At 41.2% G+C, this 22,023-nt stretch overlaps 1 protein-coding gene across 53 annotated transcripts in view; it reads left to right on the top strand.

The window, feature by feature from the left end:
* Window positions 1–21,276, top strand: part of Rims2 (regulating synaptic membrane exocytosis 2) — a 486,087-nt gene extending 464,811 nt beyond the window's left edge. For 49 of the 53 annotated variants that reach the window (XM_017316372.2, XM_017316375.2, XM_030248291.1 and 46 more), the window contains 5 exons: window positions 11,844–11,985; window positions 16,152–16,264; window positions 16,534–16,635; window positions 17,893–18,032; window positions 18,450–19,633. In XM_017316372.2, coding sequence (XP_017171861.1) covers window positions 11,844–11,985; window positions 16,152–16,264; window positions 16,534–16,635; window positions 17,893–18,032; window positions 18,450–18,668 — 716 coding nt within the window. In that variant the 3' untranslated portion in view covers window positions 18,669–19,633. Of the gene's footprint in view, window positions 1–11,843; window positions 11,986–16,151; window positions 16,265–16,533; window positions 16,636–17,892; window positions 18,033–18,449 lie in introns of all 53 variants that reach the window. The other 4 variants (NM_053271.2, NM_001256382.1, NM_001256383.1 and 1 more) reach the window with 1 other exon arrangement.
* The last annotated feature ends 747 nt before the right edge of the window (window positions 21,277–22,023 follow it).

The following is a 22,023-nucleotide window of genomic DNA, read 5'->3' on the forward strand; positions in this document are numbered from 1 at the left end:
TGTGGTGGTAAGCTCATGGACCTTGTTTAGTTATACATAAACTATGTGAAAAAGTTTACTTCCCCAATAGTTTACACCCAGCCACATCTGATTGAAATATAATTTGGCAACCATACACAAGAGATCCTGTCAATTTAACAAAAAAATAACTAAGTAAATTAGCATTTAATTCCTTCTACATGCCAGCCAGTTGAAAATTAAATTGTAAGAAAGTCTTTAAGAGGCTGGAGTGATGACTCAGTGGTTAAGAGCACTGATTGCTCTTCCAGAGGTCATGAGTTCAATTCCCAGCAACCACATAGTAGCTCACAACCATCTGTAATAGGATCAAATACCCTCTTCTGGTATGTCTGAAGACAACTACTGTGTACTCAAATACATAAAATCTTAAAATAAACAAACAAAAAATCAGCAAAGAAATGAAAGTAGCTTAAAAACTCTAAAAATCTGAGGGAAAATGATCTGCATATGATAGTGAGGCTGTGAAGGATTGTTGATGTAAAAGGATCTATTTAGATAGTCATAATGGTGCAAGCCTGAAGTCTCCAATACTAGGAAGTCAGAGGCAAGGTGTTTACACATTTGAGGCCACCATGAGCCATAATAGAACCCATCTCAGCAACAAAAGACTAATATAAACACACACATACATCTTTAAAAGACCACTCATTTAGTAGGATGATGTTAATCTTGGTGTGGAGTTACTGGTACACTTAGGTCTTAGAAACCATGCTTTCTTGATTAACAGATAGGCCTTCACCTTGCCTCAGTTGAAATAAGATGTTCTCCCTGTATGTTAGCATAGCAGTACTATGTGCAGAAAATGGGTACATCTACTACTACTGAATAACTGAATAGTTGTGCTGCTGTTTTCAATCTGAATGCTAGTAAATCTAACTCTCCCTACCCAGGATGTCTCAATGTACAGTCATGGTATTAGTGCATCTTCCACAGCCAAAGTTGGGCAAGACAAAGATGTATGGATCTCTTTAAAGAGTTAATTTTTCTTGAACTATGATTTTATATGGAAAATCATTTAGTAAATGAGTAAATATCATATTTAGGAATGGCACAATTTGTGTATTAGATCTGTACTTAAGACAGACAAAGTAAAGTAAGATATTTTGGAATTAAAAGTAAATGAACCCTTCAACTCAGATTTAACCAAAGAATCAGCATTTTTCACTATCTTAGTTAAAGCAGTGGTCCTCAATCTTCCTAATACTGCAACCCTTTAATATAGTTCCTCATGTTGTGGTGACCCCAAACTAAGATTATTTTCATTGCTACTTCATAACTGTAATTTTACTAATGTTTATGAATTATAATATAAATATCTGTATTTTCCAATGATCTTAGGTGACCCCTGTGAGACTGTTGATTGCCCTCCACAACCCATATCTTGAGACCCACTGCCTGAAAGTAACTGAAAACTTTGATGTAGAAGTCAAATTAGACCCCAATTTGCCTTCATACTTTACTAGTTTCATTAAATTCTAAGCCAGCAATAGGACCGAGTTTCCCTGTGGAGATATTTTGCATACAGTGGCTTACAGAAGAAACTGGCTAGTAAGTTGTTGTAACCTCCCATCACCACTGAGGACTGCACCTACCCAGTGAAAACGCTCTCTGCTATGGTGTTCCAGGCCATTACAGTAGGTTGAAGAAGATCATTCTGTCTTTGTTCTGCCTTAGGTTGTTCTGGGTTTTGATTGGGGAGGAAGGAGATTTACCTACTGCTATATATTTATAAGGTGAGGTATTTGAAGAAAACACTAATATAAAGTAATAGTTTCAGTTATAAATATTGTTCTGTTTCAAATCTGGAAATGAAAATGGGACTTTTTTTAAAGTGTGAATAATGTTTTTGCAGAGGTTTTTCACCAAATCTATGAACAGTCATCTAGGCCCCACATGGATCTAAAGGAAACCAGGTGTACCCTCTTCCCCTGCCTCATGCCTGCCTCATGTGGCTGCGTCTGGCTTTCTCTTTCTTCCTTGTATTTCTCTTCTTTTCTTTCTTTTCCTTTGTTTTTCTAGCTCATTCTTTTGCTCTATCACCCAGAGCACATGTCCAGTGAACGATGGTAGCATTAACTTCCAGGTTCATGTGTTCCAGTTCCACCATTCTGTACATTGGGTCTTTCTCAATCCCAATCCCAAAATTCTAGGACGATTTCACTGCCAGCTCAGTCCTGTCTCATGTAAGAGGCCAGGGCCTTGTATGTGGGTTTAGCTCCCACTAGGAATGTGTTTCTGTGGACAGTGAGGAAGGCATCATTATGTCTTCTCTGACATCCCCCAAGTAGCCGCTTCTGTCTGGATAAGATCTTGATTTAGCTTCTATTTCATGAGACTAAAACACAAGGAAAATTATTTTAGCTCTTTAAAATGAAGAGATCAAATGGTGACAGTTGTTCCCTTAGGGTTTTTGTAGATCAGTGGCCCTGCAGGTAACATAGATCATTAAGGCAGAGGAGGACCAGGAAAGGACTGAAAAATAAACTTGATTTTTTTCCCCCCCATAAAACCCTTAAACTTTAAAATATCGGCAGCAAAATTTGAAAATTCTCAACATTATTTGAAGCAAGCAAACACCTTTATTGTCCAAATATGACCCAGAGAACACAGAGTTTTCAACCTTTGCCAAGGAAACCTGCTCCCTTCCTGGCATTGTTTAGTTCGGTCTCTTCTCATTCTCACTGTACCTTGGCTATTTGGAACCAAAGGGCTCATCTCTGAAACTGCTGATAAGAAAACCACCTGCTCTTTCTGCTTTCTGGATCCAATATGGCTTCACTGCCACTGACAAGTGGTTCTTAACCTGTGGGTCACCAACCCCTTGGGGAATCCCTTTCACGGGGCCCACCTAAGACCATCAGAAAACACAGATGCTTACATTATGATTCATAACAGTAACAAAATTACAGTTATGAAGCAGCAAAGAAAATGATTTTATGGCTGGGGTCACCACAAAATGAGGAACTGTATTAAAGGCCTGTGGCATTAGGAAGGTTGAGAGCCACTGCTCAAAAGCAGATTAGAAGTTTCCCATTTCTTCGAAGAAGTCTTTACCCTGAGATCTAAATCTCTCAAAATCTAGCTACTAAATTTATAAAATGAAGCCTTGCCTTCAGATTTGTGTTCATGCTTTCCTATTCCTCCTCTGCTGCCATGTGTGTCTGACCCTTGCCCATCAGTGGTCAGTTCATGTCCCATGTTCTTCAAGGTCTTCCTTAAGCCACAAGAGCTTTTCTAGGTTGAAACAAACTTGCACAAACCTAGATTTGAAATAGTAATTCCACTTCCGCCTAGTTAATGGCCTAAAAGAAACTTAGGTTCTTTTACCTTAGCTTGACAGTACATTATCTATAATAATACATATCTTGACATAATGTTGAGATTTAGTGTTATTATGTTAACTCTTCTTTTATGAAGCTATTTAAAATATTTTGCTATTTCTGAGCCTGTGTTACCTGGTACAGGAGGCACTAGCCATGTGTGGCTATCTGATTTTTAAAAAGGTGATGAAGTTGAAATTTTATTTCCTCCATCACACAGTTGGCAGTAGCCCCATGTATCATACTGCACCGTTACAGAACCTCTCCAGCACAGACAGAAAGTTCTGTTGGCTGTGTAGCCCTAGTGACGAGGGCCACTCATGGAGAACTTGGGATATATTCTACATGATATGGGAGGGTCAGCATTTGTTTACCAGCTTGCCTTGTCTACTAAATCAAAGCTTGTATTGGTAGGAATTGCATGACTGTGTTACACTTGTTATTTCCCCTTACGTCAATCCCTAGCAAGCACAAGGACTACCGATGTGTGAGTGGAGACTTGAGCACACTCTTGGATGAAGGAGAGCACATGGACTAATCAGTCAACTGCTGATTCTAGTGGGTACAAAAAAGGCTTGAGTGTCACTCTCTCTCTGTACTACACCTAGACGTTATCACTATATAAACTGGAATCCATTTCTCTATCAAGTTAGAAATGGAACAAGTGCAAGATATGCTATTTAGAAAACATTCCATAGAAATCAGGCACTTGGACAGAAAAACTGTTTGCTGAATAAAAGTTGGATTAGGTCATAAGTGTTCTTCTGCACAGGCCCAGAAACCTAGCCTAGACGGTAATCATGATGCTCACAGCCATTCTACAGAAGCTGCCCTGCATGCATCGATGCTTGCCATGTACATCACAGCTTGTCCATCATCCCTATGTGCATGGGACCCACTCCTAGGATCATGTAAGTGGCCATCACCCTTGTTGGACTGAAAGTCTGTGGTACCTGCTTTCTGAACTCAGTGCCTTGAGGTGTGAAGTTTGTGGCAGTAAGACTGGAGCCTGTGCCTATACCCTCGATGCAGAGTAGGCAGAAAGGTGGCATGTGACAAAGGTAGCTTCTACAGTTGAAGAATGGAATATTTCTCTTAGGAAGAAATTTGGCAAGACAAGAACACTTAACACATACCACTTGATTATAGAAAATGACTACCAATAGCTGAAAGGCTACTCAATGTGATTGTGTTTTATTGTATGGCTTTAAATATTTTTAATATCTTTCTACTTAGTTGTCTTGATCTTTAAGAGTGAGCAGTCAGGAAAGGAAAAACCTCTAGATGAAATCTAAGGTAAATAACAAGGTTTCTCTTTTTGAATGCACCTTATATCCTGCTCACTGGCCCTCCCAGGCACCCCATCTCATAATCCTTCCCCCATCCCCCTCCCCGTCTCCTCTGATGGTTGGGGGCCCCACTCTGGCACATCTTCTCCCACTGAGGCCAGACAAGGCAGCCCAGCAACAAGAGCATATCCCACAGTCAGGATAGCCCCCAATAGCAGGGTTTCTTATATTTAAATTTGTTACAATTTTGGCAGCTCAAATATGCATACACATTACTGTTTTTTGAATATAGCAGTAGCAATCACTCATGAAAAAATCTTAAGCTTTCATCCATTTACTGTTGCATTCTAGAACTTTTGTGTGACATGCAAGCCTTTCTCTCATAGTAACATGGGGCGCTTCAATTTATGATGATGTATAAGAATGAGAATCAAAAAATCAGTTTTATCCAAAAGATCAGTAAGGCAGCAACAGCTCCAATAGAATAAAAATCCCCACTTAGAATAGAAACAAACCAGGGGCAACAAAAGCAGTGCCCCTGGGAACTGTCAGGTCCACCTGGTGCAGGCAGGGAAGCTGACAATGGAGTGCCCCTTTGTCCCCTAACATCCTTGCTCTGTATCCTTCATTCTCCATGGCTGCAGAAGTTTACAGTGAAGAGGAAGCTCTGCGTTTCTCAGCTTGCTTCTTGCTAATGCAACACACCATGCTGTTAATTTACAGGCAGACACTTCAAAGGTTTCATATCTAGAATGGCTCCAAGTCAAGATGCACTAGTTCTGTCTTTACTTTCTTCATTTTGAGTTCAGCAATTGAGTTTTATCCCAATTTTAAACCTTTTTCATACTGGTGGTGGTGGTGGTGGTGGTGGTGGTGGTGGTGGTGGTGGTGGTGTGTGCATCTGTCAGAATAAGTTTAGTTAGATTCTAATGACAACCAAAAATACATAAATGCCTTTATACAAAGTAAACCATATCTCACTCTTGTCACATGTCCAGTGGGATACATGTATTGGTGCAGGGATCTGCTGCCAACTCCTCCAGCACACTCAATCTCGTTGACCTTATGATGTTTACTGTGTTCTGATTATCCTGTTATTGAGTAAGTACATGGGCAGATGTTCCAAGAGTATCTTGAAGCTGGAGCCTCATAAGGAGATCTCTGGCATCTTTATTTGACTCTCAACCTCCGGGGCACAAGAAAGACCTTCAAGTATGGCTGGATAAGCATATTTTCCCTAAAAGCAGGAGGGGTAGTATGCTTAGGACTTTGTTGGGGATGCTTAGAAGCAGTACTCCTAGGAGAAGGCATAAATGGTTCGTTAAAAGTTTCCCATCATTCCAGTGTCCCCAAGCTGTACAAATATTAAAAGCACCAGCAGCAGCAGCAGCAGCACAGCAAGTGGAGATCAAGACCAAAAGTGAATGATGGCATAGCAGTGATTGCTGGATCTTTGTCATAACTGTGCTGACTTTATGACTGCTCTCATTAGATATGGCTATACCGGGGTATGAACTCTGTTGATGGAGCAATATACCACAGTGGCTACCATGGCCGTTGGTGAACATGCTGAAGGTGATTCTATAAATTAGCAGAGTACCATACAAGACCAGTCTAATGTAAAGATCAGCTACTAAAGAGGAAGTAGCTACTGAGGGCCTCAGCGTTCTCATTTTCACAATAAGGACAAGCACACATGCACAACTACACAGACCCCCCCAAACTGCCTCCAAAACATGTTAATCAGTTTTGAACTTCTTGTTTATTGCTTTAAAATTTTTATTGATTTCTTGGTTTTCATTTTACAAACTTTGGTGTTTTCCCTGCATGTACATCTGTATGAAGGCATCAGATCTCCTGGAACTTGAGTTGTGAGCTGCCATGTGGTTGCTGGAAATTGAACCCAGGTCCTTTGGAAGAGCAGCCAGTGCTGTTAACCATCTCTCTAGCCTTGAATTTAAAATTATTTTATTGTGTAATACAGATGACCTCTCTAAATTATTCCCCCTTTGAAAAATAGTAATTCCAGATAAAATGCTGTCTCACTAACTGAAAGCACATGAGTTGTGGTCTACACTAAAAATTAAAGACTGTTCCAGTCTTTCAGCTTGTTCCCAAAACTTCTTCCTACTAATGGCAAGAAAACCATGAAGCCAGACCAATTCTGACTACATTGATGAGATGTTCTAGGTGTAAGTCAAGCAAGGTAGCTTCCATGCATCTAGGATTTAAAAGATATCATCATGAAATTTAGCTTGGTTGTCACATGTCAAAAGCAGGGCAAAAGATGGGCTCCAAGTCAGTAGCAGCAAGGAGCTTTTGAGTTTCCTGATCTCAGGGGAAACTGACACTTCAGACTCTGAATCAAGTGGCTTTCTTTGAAAAAGGGAGCGCCAAGGAAATGAGTCATGAGATTAAGCGAGCAGAATGAGGAGGAGCCTTCTGCGTGTTTGCCTTCTGCCTGGGGTGTTGGGCAATTGAAGAACTTGATTCTGACCTGTATGCATTGTCCCCAAATGCTTAAAGTAACTTACACCAAAGTGTAAAGGCTTAAAGGCTCAACCACAACCCTACCTGGGCTTTAGTTTAAGGATTTATTGGTGTCTTGCTTAATATTACAACTCATATATTATGTATATATATGCATGTGTATAGGTATTCACTTTTTAAGAGCACACTTAGCAATTCTGTAACAATTTTGGTTGATCTACCCCACAATCATAATAAAACATTTATGTGTGTTTTGTATCTGAGCAATAATCTGAGAAAGGAATCAAAATCTGCTGTACTGGTCTTCTGCTGCCGTAAGTCAGCATGTGAAACCAACACATACTTATTAGGTCTTAAGCCTAGCACAGGATGGTTTTGTGTAATAGCATAGAGGCTGAACTCTTGCCTGGAGCCTCTGCTTCCAGGTGCCCTGAGGTTAGAGGCAGAGTCAGTTCCTTGCAGGTATTAGTCTCCAGTCAAGTTGTCTTGCTGCTTGTTGTCAGCCAGGACTCACTCGGCAGGTGCTGGTGGCTGACGTCCTTTACACATGTCCCTTTCCATCTTCAAGTGATAAAGGTAAAGAGAATCTCTCCTGTGATTCTGCTCTCTGAGGAGCAGCCAGAGGAAACAGTATGCTTTTAAAGGCCTGGGATGGTTATGCTTGCCCATTCCTAACCATTAACATGGCCATTATCATCTCCCTACCTGTAAACAACTAATTAATTACCGTAGTTAATTAGCAAATCCCCTTTTGCCGTGTAAAGTAACATAATCATCGGGACTGGTAACGAACTCTGCCTAACTCACTTGTACTCACTCTCACAGACCCTCACTGGATTCACTTTATAGGTTGCATAGCAACATGGCACATCATTTAGGACGTTACACATGAATCACCATAATACATTATATTTAAGTTAAATTGGGCTTATTGTGAATTTGACATAAAGATTTTTATGTGCTAAAAATTTATAAATGAGTCTAAAAATGTTTCAGGTAATAGAGTATATAAAACGACAAGGTTTTAAGGACTACTATAAATAGTTATTTAGCAAGGAACTTTTGTCTTTGACAGTGAATAGCATACCTCCTCAATGTGGGCTGTTAATCATGCACTTTTGCACACTAATGAGACAACCTGAGACTTCAGAGAGAAGACACCAGGGGTCATCTGCCCTCCTCTCATTGCCCTTTTCTTAGAAAGCTAGCCCCAGACTCAGGAGGGCCTGTGTCGTAGAGAAAGTCATACAACCAGCTAGCTAGTGGTCATGACTAGCCAGAATGTGTTGCCTGCTCCCTGTCTGGAATCATAACAGTAGATCAGCTGTTCTTCCAAGCTCTTTAGATATGTATCTTCCTTAGCCCTTACCATTGCCCTGCCAGTTATGTGTTATATTCTCACAGTTTGAGAACATAGGCACAGAGGGGTCCTGCTCGGCGCCCTACAGTGTGTTAAGAGTAGAGAAACAATTTGATGTGGTGCTAACTGGTTTGAGGCGATGATTCTTCCCACACTACCAGGCTACTTCCCAAGGGCCTTCTTTGTACCATCCCACAGTCTGCTGCACAACTACCCAGGCAGCTAGTTATATTCTAACAATAAATGAATGAGTAGCAGAGAACCTGGAGTCTGGCACCTGGGGACACATTCTGGTCCTGTCACTTGCAGTGTGGCTTCAGGGAACCTTGTGATGTGCTGGGCCCTCAGATGCCTCCTCTGTAGAAGTGGGACTTTTGAGAGTTATGAAGAAGCTATGTAAATGAAGCAATTGTGACAGAGGCTCCATAATTTGTTTTTTAATGTTGTTATTCTTAGCCAAGTGCTGTCTGGCTCTCATCATCTGTTAACAGCATATTTTCAGTCACCCTCATTTGGTAGTGTCATATTAAATAGAAAACAATAGACTTTGGGATTGCTGAGTCTTGGTCCTGAGACCTTGAGGAGCTTTGGTTCCTTTGCAGGTCACTTGTTATTTCCTTGTCTGTCTCTAGAGCCCATCGCACCTCAGATGCCACTGAAGTATGTCACAGGTGATGGCGACTGGTCTCTTGGGGCAGTGATGAAAGGAAATGAACACTGAAGCACGACTCATCTCACACAGGCTTCCTCCTATCAGCCTAGTGTTCTTACGATCTCTGAGGGGAAAGAACATGTCACTTTGGGATATGGCTATGTGAGGATCACTCTGAAATAAAATCATAACTATTAGGGACCAAGGAGATGGGTCTCGAGGTAAAGGGCTTGGTGCATAAGTGTGAAGACCAGAATTTGGATCCTAAGCGCCGGAGTGAATGTTATAAATGCCAGGCAGCCATGGAGGCTGCTTGTAATGACACATCTTTAGAGCAGGATGATTAGCCCACCAAGCTCTGAGTTCAACGGAGAGACCCTGCCTCGGTGACAAGATGGAATGCATCAAAGGATGACTGCCGAGACCAGCCTCAGGCCTCCACGTGTGTATATGCATACCTACTCATGTGCCCATGGATATGCAAATATGCACATATGTGCATGTACCACACACAAAGACATAAGCAAAGAAGCCATTGTATTAGATCGATGGATACTACAGTCGACTCTGCTAATGTGTCTCTTTTAAAATCATTCTTCTTATGCATGTGTATATTTGTTTTATTTTTCTATACCATTTGAAAGTAAATTGCTGGTAATAGAAGATGTTGCATTCAAATATTTAACATATGCCTCCTAGTAGTAAAGAAATTATACAATACCTGAAAGTTCAGCAGCTTTCTCATCTAATCTAATATCCAGTCTGCATTCAAATTTTCCCTACCTTTCTTCAAGTTGCTTATATGTGATTTTGTTAAAAATGAGTTATTTCACTATGGTTTTAAAAACAAGGCAAAATCCATATACCCAAGGTCACTGCTGTCTTTTAATCTAGAGGGTTACCTTGCCTGGTTTGCTTGTTTTCATGGTGTTAACTTGTTCGGAGACTCTGCCAATTGTCATGAACAATATCCCATATCTGGCTTTGTCTGGCTGCTTCGTGTGTGCATGCTACTTGTCTTGTGACTTTACTGTCTGTTGGTTTTGGTTTTGTTTTTTTTTTCAAAAACGGAAAGACTTGATTAGAAACACATTGTGTATTTTTGTCCAGAACAGCTTGGTAGGTAATTCCATATGCTTTATATCAGGAAGATTACATATGACTATTCCTGTTCTCAGTTATCCATGATTCGGTTAAGATGGTGGTGGCTCTATCTCCCATAATGAAGTATCTTTTTCTCCCTTAATAATTAGATCTAATCTGTGAACTGATTACTTAATTCATACATCTTTTTCGTGGTTTAACTTTTAATGGTAGCCTCCATGGTAAGCCATGCTAAAATCATTTATTCCACTGGAGGCTACAAATTAGTATTTTTAAGTCTGTCTCTATTGAAGTGTTTCAGAGTGGTGCAAGATAAGCAGGTTGGTTAAAAGAATCTCATCACATCAGTAGCACCAACATCTCTCATTGATCAGTACTTGCTATTCATCTAAAAAACATCAATTGATTGGCTGAGGATCAGTCATCATGTGTACTTTGTATCTACTCTAAAGCATCTTAATGTGTATAAGAGCTAGAAATGAGAAATGGGTGAAACCTAAAGCAAAGTAAATCTAAGAAGCTTGGTGAAAGAGTCTCATCATGTCTGCAGCAGCATTTAAGAGAACTTACTAAAACCAGCTGCTGGAAGCTCCAATCCGATCCCATGGCTGTTTATCTCCAGATGCTAATGCCTTTGTGCAGTCTGTGTGAGGCCAAAGAGTAGAGTGTTGGTGGTTTCCCAGCTCTTCACAGTCTGGGCTCTTACATACACCCCACTTCCCACCACTCCACACACCTCAGTCATGGCCCTTCCGTTCCGCACACGCTCACTCTGGTTTTGTTCTTTTGTCTGCACAGTTCCTCTTGCCTAAGACACACTGCTGATGCATTCTTCAAGCTCAGCTCAAACCCCACTTTCTCCCAGAAGTTCAGATCTCTCCAGGCAGCCTGTCTTGGCTCTACCATGTGTGCAGTCTCCCCTCTTCAGCTCTGGTCCTCTGGGGGCTCCACTGGATGCAGACACCTTAACACTCATCATCCAAGGCTAAGAATTTAAATAGTCCTTCACATGACACTTCAGGAATTTTATATTACGCACTCATTCTGGATGTTATTAACAAATGCAAAACTGCATCCAGTAAGGCTATCCCTTTTGTATAGCTTTCTTTGCCTTTTCATATCCACTACCCTAAAAAACTTTTTATAAAAGGTAAAGCTAAAACTTGAGTATCTCTCACCATCTGGTTCTTTGTAAGTTTATGAAGATCTATTTCTTTCACTAAGACAAAAGGACTGGGGAGAAAGGTAAGCATAAGTTAATTTTGCATTTGAATGTTAGAATGAAAACCAAAATGAAGAAGCATAAATTAATCTGATAATTAAAATATTACAATGAAAACAAAGTTTATTTTATTATTCTTAGGTTGAACCTTTTGTTTCCTATGCTAATGGGTTGAACACTGTTTCAAGAGGAAATAAACAGTGTTACCTTGTGCTGCTTATTCTCGAGATGTTTAGACATGTTTTAAATAGCGGTCCTCTGTCTCCTTAAGAACACAGCGGGTCTGCAGCCCTCCTCACTTGCAGCCTCCAGGTGCTTACGGCCCGGCCCGTTCTGTAACCAGCAGTGACAAAACTGTGATGCCTTTGGATTTCTGTCTTCACAGAAGGAGGAGGTAAAAAGCTACGGAGCACTGTTCAGAGAAGCACGGAGACCGGGCTAGCAGTGGAGATGAGGAACTGGATGACCCGCCAGGCCAGCCGGGAATCCACAGATGGCAGCATGAACAGCTATAGCTCGGAAGGAAAGTGAGTATGGCTGCACCCATGCCCTGCTGGCAGATCCTCCGGGCCTCGTCTGCTCACACAAGAGCTAACTCACAGCACTCACGGCCCATTTCCAGCCTCTCACCCTTGGTCTGCTCGCACAGTGCTAACTCACACTGCTCACGGCCCATTTCCATCCTCCCGGCTGATTCCGTGAACCTGTTTCACCCTCCACTGAGCAGTTGGCATATCTAGCCTTTTATTCTGAATGAAATACCTTGGGGGAGATAAAGTGCTTTATTCCATGACAAGATGCTAAGATAAGGCTCTCAACATTATCTACAAATAAAATAGTTTGTCCTAGCTTAAAATAATAAATAAAGCCACGGAAACAATGAGCATACATGCCACACACTGTGTGGGCAGTATTAGTTTTTTTTTTTAATTTTTTTTAGATTTATTCATTTACTTATGTATCTGAGTACACTATCACCTCTCTTCAGAGACACTAGAAGTGAGCATTGATCCCATTACAGATGGTTGTGATCCACCATGTGGTTACTAGGAATTGAACTCAGAATCTCTGGAAGAGCAAACAGTGCTCTTAACCGCTGAGCCATCTCTCCAGCCCCAGGATTAGGATTTTTAAATCTTTGGTCTGGAGCCTGGAGACATGGCTTAGAGGTTAACAGCACTGACTGAGGCTCTCCCAAAGCGTGGGTTTCATCCTTATTACCCATATTAGGGCTCCCAACTAACTACAGTTCTAGATTAGATGCCATCTTCTGGTCTCTTCTGGCACTGCATGCACGTGCTGCACAGAAATACATGCAGGCAAAATACCCATACACAAAGTAATATAAAAACAATTCTTAACGTAAAAAAATCTTTGATCTGTTGAAGAGATGCTATTGAAAAACCTAGAATTCTTAATTCATAATTAGTTTATGTACTGAAAGTTATATAGTTTATCTTAATTATGTGAAACCAACACTCAAAGGGCAATGGGAACAAAAAGTTGGTAAGCCTTTTTCTATGTAGCGTTGCTTTGAATCCACTGCTGTAGGACATTTGGAAAGGTTCACAAGCATGGGGTAGTCCTGTCTCTAACAAATAGCATGTTATCTATAGGTGAGGTGCAAAGGGCACCCATAGGGAGAGGACCATGAGGTGAGGTTCAGGGCCCACTCTGCCATCGCTATGGGAGTGCTCAACATCCAGACACGTGTAGCCAATTTACAGATGCAAACCATAGGAAATATTGGCTTATCATTAATTGCATAACCCAATGGTATTTTCTCCAACATGATTATATAAGGAAGGGAACAGTTTTTCTGCAGTTTTTAAATAGGGCCATATAAACAGGCTGAATCTTTGAGACTTGAGGAGAAGGGAAAGAAATAGATTTGCTAACCTCCAAGGAAGTCCAGAAGAGTGAAAGGCTAGCAGGGCAGTGGCTCAGTCACCCGCATGAGACACACTTGTGCGATGCACTAAAGAAATTTGGTCTTTCTGGAAGAAAATTAAAGATAAACATGCTCTGAGCTCTGATCTTTATGAGCCATTGCCTGGGCTATAAAAATGTCTATTTCATGGTCTCCACATGCAGGCTTATATTCAAGTATGACTTCCATCTCAGATGTTTACCATCATATTGAAGAAATGATACGTAAATTTTATCATACAGTAAATATTACCTTTTAGCCTTCCAGACGGTGTGCTGGGAGTTGAGGGTGTGAGTCATACCAGCAAATCAGATCAGAATGTAAGACAGTGGGCTTCAGAGTCAGGAGCCAAGTCAGCACAAGGAGACTACGTTCTCTTCTTGGCTTCTGGCACATATACTTTTGGGCAGATGACATAATGCTCCTACCGTGAAGGTGGCTCACTAAGGCTGGCAGGAGTCTGTTGTTTTCAATACTCTAGGCTCTGCTGAAGAGCTGGAGCTCTGGCACCAAACAAAACAGGCAAACCCTACCTCCATGCAGGCCAAGAGACCAGGGAGACCTCATCAAGAAATTAAATTATAAGAAAAATAATTTTAAAAAATAAAATAAATGAGATAACATAAATGTCGATGATAAAATAAGACAAGGAAAATAAATGAGGGAGGTTCAGCTAAGTACCTCCCAAACCTGACTTCAGATCCCTTCGTCCCTGGACAAATGAACCCACTTACTTCCTTAGCTTTTTTCTTTCTTTCTTTTTCTCTCTCTCTTTCTTTCTTTCTTTCTTTCTTTCTTTCTTTCTTTCTTTCTTCCTTCCTTCCTTCCTTCCTTCCTTTCTTCCTTTCTTTCTTTCCTTCTTTCTTTCTTTCTTTCTTTCTTTCTTTCTTTCTTTCTTTTTAATTTTTATTACATTTACTGAGAGAGACAGAGAGAGGAATGAGTACCTTCATGCTGTGGTGTGCATGTGCAGATCAGAGAACAAGTTGCTGGGATCCATTCTCAGCTTGGGCCATGGAACCTTTGGAGATCAATCTTGAACCTTCAGGTTTGGTGGCAAGAGCCTTTACCCACCGAGCCATCCTGTTGACCTTTATAAAGAACTTATGTGATCTATGCATGCATTTCATCTGTGTCTGAGCCACAGTATTTAAACTACTATAACAGGACTTACTAAGAATGACATTTTTAAACAAACAAGCGAGAGGATGAAGGTAGGATTTTCCATAAGGGAACGGAGGGAATGTAAGTATGATCGGAAGGCAGCTATGTTTGGAGAAGAACATTCCAAGCTGAAGCAAAGCCAAGCACTGAGCAAGAGTTTGCCCGTAGCAGGGAGTTGTGGCCCCATGGGAGGGAGAGGGAGTGAGACAGATGAGGAGAACCAGTGTGGGGTGAGGTTGAATGCTTTTGTGTTTTATAACATAGAAAACTTCACTTTACAGTGAGTGGAATGACCGACCTTTAATATCATCAACTCACTACTGCTGAGAGGCACAAGAGTGGGCCATTCAGTAGGTGTTACAGTAATGTACCACAAACATAATGGTGACAGGGACCAGAATGTAGCATTAGTGAGATCAGATTCTGCATCTCTTTTGACAGTAGGCTAAGTAAGATTTGTTCATACAGTGGATGTGTGTAGTAAAATACATGACATTGATTTGTTAGGTCTACCATAATAAACTACGATAGGCTTAAAAATTAAAAAATATTGTTTTTCCAAAATTTAGAGGCTGAAAGTTCAAGATCAAGAAATTAATAGATTTGGATTCCAAGAAATTCTCTTTTACACATGGCCACCTTCTTACACCATGTTCTCAGTGTCCCTTCCTTCCTCTTTCATTGTTTCCCAACCCCCACCCCTTGTGACTTCATTTAACCTTCGTTTATGTTTATCTATGCTGTGGCCCCTTTTTAAAACTATGGATTAGGCACACTATGGATTAGGGCTTCAACATTTAAACTTTGAAGAAGACATAATAGATAAAGACGAGCCTACTGCTGAGCAATTGGGAGATGGTGTTACCTTATGCCCAGTAGATATCCTGTTAGCCAGCTAAACTGTTGGAATGAAAGGGTGTGGTCCAGAGAGGAGGGCTAAGCCAGAGATGCTCTAGGCTGGCCAGCACCAACACAGACACCACTCAGTTGGGTGAAACATCCAACTCAGACACATGCAAAAGACATGAGGTAAAAAGATGCAGCTGTGGTGTTTAATGCAGAACTGGCAGAGATTAAAGCATAGAGGTACTTTGGAAGAGAGAAAAGTGAGGGCTTTTCCAAGGATTCAGGGAATGAAAGGGGTGTGGACTGGGAAGGAGAGTGCAATCCATGAAGGGGTTGGGTTTGTTTTGGGGTTTTTTTTTTGTTTGTTTGTTTTTTTGTAAGATGGCATGGGGGCCTGTTTATATGCTGATGAGAATGATACAGATTTTTTCAGCCATAAAAAGATAAGTAGTAGAGTCTCTTAGTGTAGCTAAGAGGATTAAACATGGCAAAGCATGCCATGACAAAAGTCCCCACCCCCAAGACGAAGCCAGAGAAGACACATAACCAGAAGCCCACATGGTGTAGTAGGTGCTTCTGCTGACAGGCGTGGAAGGCGAGAGAGTGTAAGATGGACTGAGATCTGTGGGAGGTGCTGTGGGATGTTGGGGTCCAGTGAATATTAGTGGCATCTTAGCCTTGCCACATCAGCAAGGCCAGCAGAAAACTCAAGGAAGGCTGAGGATTTAACCCCACGTGTCATTCTGCTTTCAGTCTGATCTTCCCTGGGGTCCGCCTGGCCTCTGACAGCCAGTTCAGTGATTTCCTGGATGGCCTGGGCCCTGCTCAGCTAGTGGGACGCCAGACCCTGGCTACTCCTGCAATGGGTAAGACTTTCTGTCACATGACTTCACTGTCCTTTAGATTACTGAAAGTCACATTCCCTCAATTTCATGCTACTTTTAACAAGATTACCAGCAAGAAAAAAGAGTCTTAGGTTTTAACAGTAAATGTTCTCAGTTTTTTCATTTGTAAAAATGAAATGATTTCTGATCATCTTCGGACATAAGAATATATCTGGAGAATGTCTGACCCAGAGTTCTTTGGCACAAGCATTCTTCCTACATCCTGTTTTTCTTTCCTATGTGCCCACCAGGTGACATTCAGGTGGGAATGATGGATAAAAAGGGACAGCTGGAGGTAGAAATCATCCGGGCGCGCGGCCTTGTGGTAAAACCAGGTTCCAAGACACTGCCAGGTAAAACAGAAGAGAGTCTGTTATTCTTATGTCTGTGTCGTTTGGTGTAAATGGTGCCTTTCTTTGCCGAGATCTTCTTAATCAAGAAGTGAGTAGAGAACTCTGCTGTCACAGTGCGTGGGGGCTGAGCTGTCTGCCAGCATTCTGAGGGAGCTGTGAGTGACAAGGGGGAAGGGAGCGTACAAGTACATGCACAGCGGAGGCCTCCGCCTTTGCTCAGGCACATTGTCACAGTGTGTGCTGCAAGTGTAGTTTCCAGTTAGCTGCTGTTTTATGTTATTCTTTGGTTTACTGAGAACTTCAGTTTTTTTCCTTAGGCATCCTTCAAGTTCTGGAATTAAAATAAAAATAGACTAGATCTACACAGGCCCATAGACTATGAATGCTGGCTGCTCTAAGACAAATGTTCAGGCCTACAGTATGTAAGAGGCTCTGGCATAACTTGATGCCACGTGTTTCAAGCATCATTATAATTCAAGGTGCTCGGAGCCATAGCTTGGTGCATGAGAGATCCAGCACATAAAGATGTGGATTCTGAAAGTGTCCCTGTTCCCAAAGCCCACACTGACATAATTATGCATTTCTCTCTCAACTCCTCAATCCTTATAGGAATTTTGAAGTAAAGTTATGTTTCTGACTGTACCACTTTAGAATTACGTTGTAAAGATTCTGAGAGTAGTTGACATCTTCACCATAATGAACAGCATGAGACATGGGAATGTCGCATGTCATGTCTCAGCGTCTGTCATAGAAGGTTGTAGGCATAGAATTCCTAGTGAGCTGCATTTCCAAGCTCCTTCTGAATGTATCACCTCAGAGCCCATCCCTGCTTGGACTCACACCATTACCAGTTAGTAAATGCTTTGAATAGTAAGGGAGCCCTGTGGGGTAGTGGAAAAAAAAAAAAAAAAACCTCCTCATTTCAAACATGTCTAATGAGATCCAAATATTGGTAATTTAAAGACTAAGACATTGCTCTTGAATCTTGTTTGTAAGTGGATGCATATTGCCTTATTTAATTCACATTTAAATCTCTACAAGAAGGAGTTGTGGAGAGAAAAAAGACCCTCACAGGCTATGTCAATATACTTAATACTGAATGGCTGACAACTGTCCATTGTGGCTCTGACGTGGAAGGCATGCCAGTGGCTTGAGTGCTGCCAGCTCTTCAGTGAAGATGAAGCCATTGTGCTTGCCCTCTATGTGCTGGGTACTTCACAGTCTTGCTCATCACTCACTCTGTTCTTTTCTCCCAAGCACCGTATGTCAAGGTGTATCTGTTAGACAACGGAGTCTGCATAGCCAAAAAGAAAACCAAGGTGGCGAGAAAGACCCTGGAGCCCCTGTACCAGCAGCTCTTGTCCTTCGAGGAGAGCCCCCAGGGGAGGGTGTTACAGGTACGTGTTCACGGCTGACCTCTGACACAGAAAGGGGTGGCCATGAAGCCACACTGTAAGTCTAGCATCTCTTCTGTGAATTTCTTCCCCGTTCGTCATGGCTGAAATTCTCTGTCAGCTGCAAGGCAGTGGCCAGTGCTGTATAGCTGTTCTTGTTGCTGTTCCCCTTAAAGGGAAAGACCAAGGACGCAGACACGTGAACCTGAGTTACACTCCAGCTCAGTTTGCCCTACACTATTATGCGGTTTTCCTAATGTCACTCTGGCTTCTGGGAATTAAAGGCAGCAGTGCCATTAATCAGACACCCTTGACAGCAGCTTATTAGCTAAGCACATTTTCCTGTCTTAGTTATGATTGGTTTCTCTGCTGTGATGTGCATGTCTATAGTAACATTACTTTTTTGTTTTCTGCCAACAGATCATTGTCTGGGGAGATTATGGTCGTATGGATCACAAATCCTTTATGGGAGTGGCCCAGATACTCTTAGATGAACTGGAACTATCCAACATGGTGATTGGATGGTTCAAACTCTTCCCTCCTTCCTCCCTAGTAGATCCAACCTTGGCACCTCTGACAAGAAGAGCTTCCCAATCGTCTCTGGAAAGTTCTACCGGACCTTCTTACTCTCGTTCATAGCAACTATAAAACTGTTGTCACAACAACCAGCGATACAAAAACCAGAAGAAAACGCACAGGTGGAAGCCCCTGGTAACACTGCATGCTTGATGTTGTGTCTACAGAGCCCACGTCTAGGGATACCAAGCAGTCCTGTGTTCTCAGAGGAAGTCGTACACATTGTGCCCTAGCAAAGGCCCTCAGGTGAAAGAGCAGAGCTGTGAAGAACTATCTATCAGGTTTGGAGTTCAATGACACTCGAGTTTTGGTCCATTCTGAAGCCATGGATTAATCTTAAAGAATCAGTCAGCCCTTTTCAATGGCTCCTTTATATTTTTATCAATTTTCTTCATTTATCTGACCCCAAAGCCCTGTTATGCCACAGAAATGGAGCTCTACAGCCATTAAGACACATTACAGGCCAAGGAGCAAAGACCTAGGAAGCAAGCATCAGGTGAAAAGCAAGAGACCAAAGAAGTGGTCAGGAGCAGAGTCAGCCACCGTTCCTGGAGGGGCTCCAGCAGGGAGAGCGGCCGCCGGGGCTGCTCCGGGAGGGAGGCAGGCATGTCATTCACTAATGCCGAGATGTACTGGACTCTGAAAATCAAAATTCTGTGACTGCACTGTACTGAATGAAATTAAAGAAACTTTTTTTGCATGGACACAGATTAGCTGAATATTTAAATTATTTTCTCGGGGCTGCAACTTGCAAAAAAAAAAAAAAAAGAATAAAAATCAGCCATTTTCAACAATTTATATTATTTTTAAAAATAAATTTCACTAGTGCATGGTTTTACAATGGGAGAGAATGCAACAGGGTGGTACAAAGACACACCGTGCTTATTCTTTAATCAGAGTCTGTGTTTTGGCAGACAATACAAATGAAAATACTTTCTAGCAGATACTTAAAATTCTCTTTATGTGACAATAAGTATAATATATTCAATTTATTTCCATGTTAAATATACAGATCTTATGATGTTCAATATGTGCAAATTTTTCACATCTTTCTTCCTCTTGTCTGTCTCACTTTTCTTCTCCCACTTTTAACCTCTTCTTTCCTTTCTCCCCTCCTCAGTGAGTCTTACTCAACACCACAAGTCTTTGACCCGACCCTCTTATAGCCCAGATTTGATTCAGAGCCATAGATGCATCTGAATTCACAGATTTCTCAGATCTGTCCGAGAGCTTTCTTTATTTCAAGCATGTTGAAGGATTTTGCAACATGACTTGGGACATACAGCAAGTCAGCGCGCATTTGACAAAGAAGATATCTGAACAGTTGCAGTTTATTGTACAGTGCATGGTAATTTTTTTCACCTTAAAGATTCAGTTTACAAGAAAATTTTCAAACCACATGGCATTGTAATGTCCAACAAATTTGTTTTTAGCACCAGCATTAGTCATACAGGGGGTTAAGTATTATTTGTAGGTCTTAGGTTTTGTTTGTTTGTTAATTTGGTAAAGCAGTTTCTTTAGCTGATTTCCATTTACTATGTGAATAGAAACACTGCTCAACATGTGGAACCCTGAAACACAGGGCTGTTTATTAATTCATTTTTCTGTAGGAAAATTCAATTTTTCACAAATTATATTTCTAAAGAAATATAGTAAACATAAATTTGCAACAATTTTAAAGCTCCAATTTTTAGGTGACTCGAGGAAAAGTCAATAGTTATTTGATGCCATCACCAAAAATCTACATCCCTTAGTCAAACCCACCTTTGGTTTACAGGCAGTTCTTACCACTGGGTAGCACTGCAAGGTCCAATTTCTGTCAAGGTCCCCAATCAACAGGAAATGTCACTGGTCAATGTAATAAACCACCCATCCCTTCTGTTTCTTACGCACGCTTTGATTACACATCCTTGGAGATTGATTTTAACGTCTTGCAATAATTTTTGAAATCCATCTACATCCCATTTGTTTAAATGGAGGCCACACACACACACACACACACACACACACACATGTTCTTTGTTTCTCTTTTTATTCAATGCTGACCATTGAAAACTGTCATGCTTGATATGGTGCAAAAGTTAAAATGAGCTATCACTCAAAATGCCTTCTCCTAACGTGGTGCAACATGAACTACACCAAGACCGTGTCTTGATTTTCTGAGACCTAAGATGGATCTAGCTGAGGGACTGAAAAGAAGGAACCCAATTTAATTGAAATAATTTATACACCTGTGTACCAGCAACAATTTGGTTTAATAGACCTGTAGTGTCTATGCTCACCCTTAGAGTAGAAGATTTTCCTGACACTAAGATGCAGTCACATAAGACTTTCTGCATATTCCTGTACACATTATTCCTCATTTTAATAAGAAGGACATGACTGTGGAATATTTGTACATACTTGTCATTACTCAGTATTTATTTAAAAGTTGGTGTACTTTTCTTTTTTTAATTTTCACATGTCTGCACCTCAACTTGTGGTTAAGTCATGGAAATAGCACTGCAGTGACCGCTGCTGCCCTGTACATAGAATGTTTTCAAGTAAAGGGAATTCCAGTTGGGGAAGAGTGGGGGGAGGACAGATTAGTCCTGTAACAAACACCAACTGATGTAAATCAAATTCATTCTGGTGATGGTATTTAACACTTTAAATAAAACATTTTCTTTACATATGTTGTTGAGGGTGCTGTCTGAGAGATGTCTCCCTTTGCATTCCCAAGCCTACCTCCATTCATCCTGTGAAGTGGCTTATTTATCATTTCCAGACAATAGCTCCTCTTCCCTTCCTTCCTTATGACAGGAATGAGTTTCTAGTTTTACCACATTGCTGTTAGTAGAATGTATATCTAAAGTCTAGAAAGATTTCTGCTTTTATCATTAACAGTTGCAGTTTAAGGACTCGGCAGCCCATAGGTTTTATGAGTAGAATGAATGGGATCTCAGTCTGCCCTGAGGGTGACAGAGAGCAGAGTTACTGCTTACTTACTGTTCTGTTGTTGTGAAGAGACACCATGACCAAGACAACTTATAGAAGCAAGCATTTCATTGGAGCTAACTTACAGTTTCAGAGGTTTACTTCACTAACACCATTGTGGGGACCATGGTCGAATTGGCCTGGTGTAGACTTTTGAAACCTCAAAGCCTATTCCCAGTGACACATCTCCTTGAACAAGGCCACGCCTCTTAGCTCTTCACAAACAGTTCCACTAACTGGGGGCCAAGCATTCAAACATAGGAGCCTTTGAGGCCATTGCCTTTCAAGCTGCCACTCTGGGTATGCTGGTTCCTGGATCAAGTTATCATTGTTCTGATGTGTTTCTATTGCAGAATCCATTCAGCTTTGTGAGGGACTAGGGGTTGTTCCCAATTGGGGAGACACATGTGGGAGCTTGACCTAGCAATCTGTTCAAAGACTG

This window comes from Mus musculus, chromosome 15, assembly GCF_000001635.26.
Source record: "Mus musculus strain C57BL/6J chromosome 15, GRCm38.p6 C57BL/6J".
Taxonomy (NCBI): Eukaryota; Metazoa; Chordata; class Mammalia; order Rodentia; family Muridae; genus Mus; species Mus musculus.